This window comes from Sceloporus occidentalis, unplaced genomic scaffold (genome assembly GCF_023333645.1).
Source record: "Sceloporus occidentalis isolate IW3139 unplaced genomic scaffold, rSceOcc1.0.p SCAF_1, whole genome shotgun sequence".
NCBI lineage: Eukaryota > Metazoa > Chordata > Lepidosauria > Squamata > Phrynosomatidae > Sceloporus > Sceloporus occidentalis.
In genome coordinates this window covers 196792122-196801171 of record NW_028316981.1, presented here as the reverse complement: position 1 = coordinate 196801171, position 9050 = coordinate 196792122, and the positions used below count along the sequence as shown (strand labels likewise).

The 9050-nt window shown below is 39.6% G+C and overlaps 1 protein-coding gene across 2 annotated transcripts; it reads right to left on the bottom strand.

Annotated features, from left to right (window-relative positions):
* Positions 1–3769: 3769 nt before the first annotated feature.
* Positions 3770–8799, bottom strand: LOC149323185 (uncharacterized). 2 transcript variants are annotated; one of them, XM_089510275.1, is made up of 2 exons: positions 8714–8799; positions 3770–6765 (listed from the first exon to the last, which is right to left on the bottom strand). In XM_089510275.1, exons 1-2 carry the CDS (start codon positions 8736–8738, stop codon positions 5735–5737), a joined length of 1056 nt encoding a protein of 351 aa, XP_089366401.1. In that variant the 5' UTR covers positions 8739–8799; the 3' UTR covers positions 3770–5734. The 2 variants fall into 2 exon arrangements, with proteins under 2 accessions (XP_089366401.1, XP_089366393.1); XM_089510267.1 differs by having other exon boundaries at positions 8699–8780.
* Between the last annotated feature and the right edge of the window lie 251 nt (positions 8800–9050).

Here is a 9050-nt window from a genome sequence, read left to right as displayed (position 1 = left end):
CAAAATCTGTGGATGCTCGAGTCCCATTAAATATAATGGCATAGTAATATGGTGTTCCTTATATAAAATGGAAAAATCAAGGTTTGCTATTTGGAATGTATATATTTTTTGGAATAAAAATATTCCATGGATGAATCCATGGATAAAAAAATCTGTGGATAAGAAGGACTGTTTACAAGACAACATCATTGACAAATTAGGGCTAATAAAATCTTCAATCCAACAATATCTGTCGGATCCCAGTTATCCACTCCTGCTTAATTCTTGTTTGTAAATGGAAAAGAGTATTTTCAGTTACAGGATTATGCATCCCAATAGTTTTGAAACAGTGAAATGGAAAAATAAAATGAGACAACTCTGCCATTGCTGCAAAGTTACAGGATTAGAAGAAGAAAACAAAGCAATACCTTTTTCAAAAGTGTGTGTTCATTGTCTAAAATGATTTTAACTGAATTCCTGCTTTTCATCAGGGATGTAAGGCAATCGGTTGTTTGCAACTCTTGGCTTTTAAGGACCTCTTTGTGCGTTGACTGATCTGATTAGGAACACTGGTGTAACAAGTGGTGTAACTGCACAGTCCCAGACAACAAAGTAGATTTTGGGACAATCTTAGGGACAGGGAAAATCTATTAGCCTAGTCTGTATCTATCAATCTAGTTAGGATAGCCAATGAAGGATGATATAGATCAGCCATGTAAGGAGGGCCACACATCCCTTAGCTCACCAAAGTTTGCTGAGAACTATCCATAGTACTTGCTGCTCTTCCATACTTCAGAAATAAAGCTGTCTGACACACCTTTAACTGTTATACATCCATCCTGTGGAATCCTGGGATTTGGAGTTTGGTGAGGTATTCAGCCTGGTCTGTCAGAGAGGTCTGGTGCCTTACCAAATTACAAATCTCAGGATTCTGTAGGATGGCATTGTGGCAGTTAAAGTGGTGTCAAACTGCTTTATTGCTGCAGTGTGGATATACCCTACACCTCACTGTGTCTTTGAAGAGCAAAAATACTCTCAGAATAGAGAAATATTGATTTGTTGTTGAAGAAAAAAGATGCAACCTTTTTTGTTGCTGCACCAAAATTATGGAGTTCCTCCTGTGATGCCAGGCAGGTAGCAGCTTTGATTTTGGGGATTTTGGGTTTTGTTTTGTTTTTGTACCATATAATAGAGGATGTTCTGGTTAGCGTTAGATTCATTTATTTCATAAAATACAATCTATCCACTGTTCTGATATTTTGCCATTTGGTTTCATTTCATTTTACTGCTTTTAATTGCTAACTGCTCTAAGTGCTGTGCAAATACTAGAAAGGAAGGCTATACATTTGTTCATGAATAAATGAATAAACTCATACAGCGAGTCCCCACATATGAATGTTTTGGAATGCAAATACACATTCCAGGTCCAAAGGCTCCTAAAGGTGGCTATGAACAGAATGTTGAAAAAAATAATAATATAATGTTAAGAGTTAAGAAATGGCTGCCAGTATTATTTCACTAAACAGCATGTAGATCCACCTGACAGCAGGTATATATCCCCGCAGAGGCATCATTTACTTCACTCCCTCTTTTCCCACCACTGGTATAGTGGTAAAGGCTCAAGTTGCTCATTACAAAGAAAAAAAAATCCAATATCCAGGCAGTTGTCTCAATCTCTATCAGAAAACCAATTGTAACAGGGTTGTTGTTTTTTAATTTCCACCAGGAGCATGGCTTTTGTAAAACTGATGAGTCCTAATTGAACATTGAAGACAAAACCACCACAATATACCTTGCAGAACAATGGGGTAGCTGATAACATTACACCATTACTAGGAAAAACCCATTACTCCCCTGCTTATCTGCAATCACTTGTGAGAGATGTAGCTAACTTCAGATTAGATAACAAAGCCCGAGGAAGATGGCAGATGATGCCATTGCTCCTGCTTATCAAAAGGTCTCAGTACTATGATCCTAAGAGCCCTGACACTGTGACAGCACTTTTCTATTTTGTATAGATGAAGAATGCTAAATGACAGCATTAATTTCTGATAGAAGTGGTAATCAGGCTGTCAGTCATATTACCCTCTGCAAGGGAATTAAATGATATTTTAAAAGAATGCTGAGAATAAAGTGAATTCAGCCTGCTCCACATGTTCATACCTACCTGCCCCACAAGAGCTCAGAGGACTTTCTGAAGTGGTAGATGATCCATGATTTACTTCCACTCAGCCCTCCAACTCAGCATAAAATTGCTCTATAAACTGTCTATCTAAGCTCATCCAACATGACTATGCTCCCCAGATCCCAGGGTCTGAACTGTCTTCTCCAGTTCTCAGGGAGAGAAATTCCAGGGTCAAAGTCCTGTCTTGATAAGTAAGTGTGTGTGTGTGTGTGTGTGTGTGTGTGTGTGTGTGTGTAGTCCTCACAATTTAATTTTGGTGTTTATTGGCATACTCTGTGCAACTGAGTAACAGTTAGCATACTCCATGTAACTGGTTGATGCTTAAGGTTAATGACATCCCCAGGGGCTGCACCTTGAAACATCAACTTTATAACATCAACAGGACCTCACCCTGTGACAAGATAAGAGGGGGGATCATCCCAAGATCCATTCCTATTTGGGTTGGGAAAGAGCTGGCTTTAAGACGCTCTGGCAGCATGCCGCATGTAAACACTGTGCCGCCGGAGCATCTTGAATCTGCCCATGTCTGGGCAGAGGATGGCTTCCAGGCATCATCAGAGCATGTGGTGTGTAAATGCTGCAGACCCAAGATGCCCAGAAGGCATCTTTAATGGGCCGTCTGTTCCAGCCCTAAGTGAAATAGACAGATTTCCGTGTTCCTCTTAAGTTTGCCCATTTGTCTCTGGCTGTTTGCTTGCATTTGATTTTTGTGCTTTAATTGATTAATTTATTGGTTTAAATACAATAATTATCTCAGCTGTATAATAATTAGTAAAACTGAAATTAGCAGCTGAACAGCTAAACAGACTTTTAATATGAAGTCGAAGGCTTTCATGGCTGGTGTCCATAGTTTTGTGTGGGTTTTTCGGGCTATGTGGCCATGTTCTAGAGGAGTTTCTTCCTGACGTTTCACCAGCATCTGTGGCTGGCATTCTCTGAGATGCCAGCCACAGATGCTGGCGAAACGTCAGGAAGAAACTCCTCTAGAACATGGCCACATAGCCCGAAAAACCCACAAAAGACTTTAAATAGTACTTCTGAAACAGAGGATTTTGGCTATGCCCTGTGGAGGGGCCATGGTAAGGCTGGGGAAAATGCTGAAAATGGGTGGGAGAAATGGAGGCTGGATTAAGAAAAGAGTCTGAATTCAAAACCACAGAGTCTTCTTTTCACCAAAGAGGTTTATGATCACTACATCTGTGTGAAAAATTCAACTGAAACCCAGAGGATTGTCACAATCTAACACACACACTCCCCCACACACTGTGGATGCTTTTCCTGGAAGTAAAATGCACACAAATAAGACTGCATCTCTTTGCACGTTTATTTGATATTATGTCCCATTGAACTTGTGGTGTCCTATTCCACACAACACATGCATATGTTGAACTGACATTTTCTTATCCAAAGCGTATGGCGATGGAGGGAGGGAACCTTCCTGATGCTTGATAGTTTTATATAAGATTTTTCCATGAGCCAAAGGCAAACAGAAATCCTTTGTTTTTTTTTGTGGGTTTTTCAGGAAATCCTTTGGTCAGATCACTGTATACTCTAAAGAAGAAAACAAGAAACCAAAGAACTGCCTATTCCTGTGTATCTGAGTTTCCCTCTCCAATAATATCTTGTTGCTTCTACCAGCTGCAGCTGCACCTGCTGGAGTAGGCAGAGATGATCATCTTGCTACAGACCATTCAGCTGTTCTCCTCAGGCAGCCAACAACAAATCATGTTGTTCCATGTATCTCCTTTGCCTTTTTAGGATGGATTCACAGGATGAAGTATATCTACGATGATGGTTGTGGTGACAGAATTGCGATGAGGCTAAATGAAATACCAGGAGAGACACATTCTCTTTTTAACTTGATGCTTTTTTACTACATGTATCATGTGCATGCATGTATATATATACACACACCTGATTGAAGCAACATCAGATGGAGAGAGTATGTTTTCTCTCGTTAAGAAGGTTTTCTATTAGGGAACCCTATCAGCTGTCTTCGCTACTCACAGGGGAAAACATATGACACCTCTCTTCCCAAACTGGTAGAAAAACAGCCAGGGAAATATAATTTTGATCAGAATTTCAGAACAAAGGGGAAAGGTTAAAGATCCACATGCCTCCATGACCAAGTCTGCAGGTTCCCACTGGAGAATTTCAGGAGAGCAAAAGTAAACAGGCAGTGACACACCTCAAGTTTCCCCATTCATTATAAGACTACATGCTTTACTTTTAAAAATGTTATGCCAATATGCCAGTAAAATTTCATAGTGGCGTGCAAATGAAAATGACACCTGCAATGAAACAACAAAAATAAAGTTTTGTTTTTTTTAAAGGCAGCAGTAAAACCATAGTAAGATCTTGAACTAGCGAAGAGTAGGACACAGCAGCCAAAGGCTTTCCTAACAGAGGAAGGTCTTCAGTTGACCTCCAAAAGGACAAACAGGAAAATATTTCTCTAGGTAGAGTCTCAGTTCATCAGGTCTGCCACAGAGAACAACAAATTCCCTATAGACTCTTTTCTCCACAAGACAGAATTTGGAGCTAATGGCAATCAATTCCTTCAAGCTAACAAATGTGTGTGTGTGTGTGTTATATATATGTTTCTCAACACCCAGATTTCCACATTGCCCCTTCTAAATGTGCACTTAAAACATTAAAGAATCCTGTGACAGAGTGAAACCTTAAACACCAACATATTTATGAACTTTCCAGGAGTACAGTCAGATGCATGGAGTGTTATTCATAATTTCAGGTGCAGAGGTTTGAGGTGGACTTGTAGACAGTGAATTCAGGAGACTAAATGCAGAACTCATGGAGGCTGGGATCCTACAGGGATTCCATATGAGCACACCTGCTTGTTGCACTACCAGCTGTACCTTTGATAAGCTTGCATAAGGGGTATTTGATACCTCCCTACGCAAGTGGTTCCCAAGCAGTAAAACAGCCTTGAACCTTTCCATCAGACAGACAGACATACAGTTCCTCCATTTCCAAGCTACTTGCCTCCTATTCCCTACAATCCCAGTGAGTTATGCCAATGAGAATTTTCACTCCCTAGCTTTCCAGCTTGCCATAGAGCATTTCTATATTTATTTCTCTTTGATCTCATTTGCTAATATTCTCCTCATGGCCATTATTACTGTATTACCTGGAATTCTGAATACCTCTCCATGTCATTGTTGAAGTGGTCTATAGTCCAAAAAAGCTCCCTGCACAATAAATATGTTTGAAAAGTACTAGAGGACTTTTAACAACAACAGTTTGACTGCAAAAGACAAATATAGAAATAGTTATATTTAACATTTTACATAAGCAGTGTATAAAATATGCATTGTCTCAGGTTTGTATGTTTTGATAAACCAGGGTCCTGGTGAATAATGGCTTAAACTAAGAGTAAATATCATATACTATCTATGCCTGTCATTACATGTACACAAGTCCAATATGTGAAGGAGCTGTGGATCACACTGCATAGCAGAGCATCTTTAGTCAAAAAATACTGTTCTTCCTTTCCCCACAAATTCAGGGCCTTCCCCAAGTCACTGATACTTTTCAGAACAAATTTAACTGTTATAAGACCACTACTTGTAAGTAGATGTAAACACATACAAATACTACAGCTCCTGATAAGAGAAGAAAAAGTATGGCTTCTAGCAAGTTTGGCTTAGATAAATTGGCAGATAGTGCTCTATAACGAAGCATGTCAATTTCATCATCTACAAATTTGCTCAGGTCTGGGATGGATTCAAATGCAATGTCATCCTGCGTTGATTTGGGGGAGAACTGGTCTGAATTTGGCTTCTTCCCTAAGACATGCAAATGGTGGCATTCCTGGAGAGTCTCAGGTTCTGAAGATCCACTAAGAGGTGCATTAGTTTTTGATGTGGACATAAAAAAGGAAGGCTTGCAAGGTCTCTTAAAATTGGATTTGGTCAGTTCTGGGTCAGACGTGAATACAGACTCCTGTGACATTGATTTGAAAGATATCTGGTCAGAACATGGTTTCTTTCCTAACGTCTGCATATGGTAACATTCATGACGGGCCTCAGATTTTGCAGATCCACTAAGAAGTGGACTGTCTTTTGATGGTGATTTAAAAGAGGAGTGCTTGCAAGGTCTTTTCAAACTGGGCCTGGAGCGGGTGCGATCTTCATAGGACAAAGTGATGTCATCTTCAGAATGAGGTTTGAAAACTGAAAAGGGGCCAGTTTCCTTGTGCTTTCTGGAAGATAAGGACATATGTTCTTCTCTGACATACTTTTTATTAGATGGAGCAGAAGAAGATTCGTCTTTGATGTTTCTTTTGGATAGGGGCTCTGCAGGACACTCTTTCTTCTTTACAGGGTGAAAAATAGAACTGAATGGCTGCTTGCAGTCAGGACATTCAGCCTGGGTTTCCAGTAGGCTCTGTGTACAGGAAAAGCAGAAACTGTGCAAACAGGGGTTTAGGTACAACATATTGCCAAAGGTTCGCAAACAGAGAGGACACATGGAATGCAGGGGTGTCCCGGGTGCCCTTGGCATTTGATGCAAAGACCTCCTGTCACCTTTGGGTGAAGACCCCTTGGTCATTGTGATCTTTTTATTTAGGGATGATGGATCTGTAAGTGACAAGAAGAACAGTGCAGTATCCATATTAATATTTAGAACATTTCATCTTTTATTGCAGAGTGTAGTTGAACAACATATTTAGGACTATTTACTCCTGAATAAAGCAGACCCACCATTTCATTATTGATTCAATCGGTCAGCTGTCATTGGGACTAACCAGAAGGATTATGGCCTTAGAATGCTCAATAATCCACAAATCAGCCTTCTAATGTACATCAATATTATCATGATCCCATATTGCAGGCTGAAAGAATGAGGTAGAAAGATAGTTGAGTCAACTGGTAAAGCACAGTGCTGGATTTAAGCACAAACTAAATACCGTAAAGGCATCAGATCCTCTCTGATCTTGGATGCTAAGCAGAGTCAGCCCTGGTCAGTACTTGGATGGGAGATCACCAATGAATCCTAAGTTGGCTATATTTGGCTGTTGGCTATATTTCAGAAAAAAGAGCTGGCAAAACTACCACTGACTATTCCTAGCTTAAGAAAATGATGAAATTCATGGGATCACCATAAGTTGACAGGGGGCTTGAAGGCACACACATCTACAAATTAGCTGAATTTCAGGGCAAATATGGGCAAATGACAGGGTCATTTTCCATCCCATACCCCTTATGTTTTTTTTTGGGGGGGGGGAGGTGTCTCTCTGGCAAGGGGCTACAATGGCTACAAAACAGAGACCAAAATCCTTAATGGGGGCCTGGTGGCATCACATGCTGGTTTAGGGTTTCAGATTACGAGTAGCCTCTAAGTGCTAAAATTACAACATTTCAAATTTTATATCAATGTCAGAATTATATATTTAGGCCATGTATGAAGCCTTCTCAACTTGACAGCTTTGGGCCTCAGTATGTGGTGAGGCAGGATCTGAACCTGTCTCAGCTCAGTATCGTACTTGCTATTCCCACGCAAGAAAAGACAGATAAGGCAAACATTTGACCAGGATTTAAGGACACATCTAACCATTATTCATTTTAAAAACTTACTTGTTAACCAATTAGTTTCAAGGAACTTATTATATTATGTTGGTTTTTCATCCCCACTTAATTCCCTGATAGGGCTGCTTGTGGTTTATATACATTTTTATAGAGAATAGAGAGGGTCACTGGACTTTTAATGGTTGTGTAGAGGAGGGAAATTGAACAGATGCTGTTTGGTACCTGGTTCTGTGGCAGGCAACATCTGCTGAAATTCCCTCTTCCACAAAAGTATTTAAAGGTAGATGAATTGTCTCTAGTTTTTACTCTCACAACCCATGACATTTCAAATCTACAATTTATAAATTCCAAATAATTAAAAACTACAGAGTTAGTACTGAATCTACTATGCATTTATATATCCATACACACAGCAAAGAAATAATTGAACAGGAAAACTGAATGAGAAGGGCATATGGGAGGAAATGAGAGAGAAAGAGATGAAAACAGAGAGAAACAACAAAAAATCTTCTTACAGTATATATGGTCATACAGTATGAACCCTTATGCTCCTTATCTATGCTCAGATATTTACATGTTAGTCAAGGTTTAGATATTTGCTTTTATTAAAGAGCAAAAACATTTATTGGAGGTTTGGACTAAGGAGTCAAAAAGGTGGAAGGCCTTATTCAGATACTGTAAAAATGAAGTTGTGACTGAATGTAGAGTTGTCTATTTGGATGAAAACTGTTGAGGAAAGTTGAAAGACTGTTGGAAAGAAATATGATATTTCAGGCAAAGCATGTGTAATGGTGATATTACTGGATGGGATGAAGGAATGGGGTGTTCTGTGTCTCCCTAAAACAGCAAAGACTGTTTGAAGGGTTAAATTACAAATCTGGGAGCTATTCAAGTCAACTGAGACATAAAGGAGATAATACCCAGTTGGGTTTTAAAACACATTTTAAAATAGTACGTTTAAAGCAATAAACAAAATGATTCCTACTACAGCTGGGAACACCTGGTTGAGGAGAGTTGCCAGGCATTTTAATGGAGCCATGAGTCGGTCAGGAGTGAATATATAAAGGAGATGGAGAGAAAATCCCAAGATTCCAAGGCAGTTAGAATTCATGTCTGTTCTAACTGTCATTCCAACTTAAGGCTGCCATCATTTAAAGGGCTGACATTCAACCCATTGATGCTGTGTACCTTCAAGTCATTTCTTATGACATATGAGGACCCTAATATGAAGCTATCACATGGTTCTCTTGGCAAGATTTGTTCAGAGGGGGTTTGTGATTGCCCAAGGTCACCCAATGAGTTTCCACTCCATCTCAGAGTTTCTCTACTCCATCTGA

Excerpts from the sequence above, each read along its gene's own strand:
- LOC149323185 (XM_089510267.1), bottom strand. The coding sequence starts at position 8,738 with ATGCCTGGCAACTCTCCTCAACCAGGTGTTCCCAGCTGTA. Across the intron at positions 6,766-8,698 it reads ACCAGGTGTTCCCAGCTGTA|ATCCATCATCCCTAAATAAA; the intron begins GTAGGAATCATT and ends TGTCACTTACAG.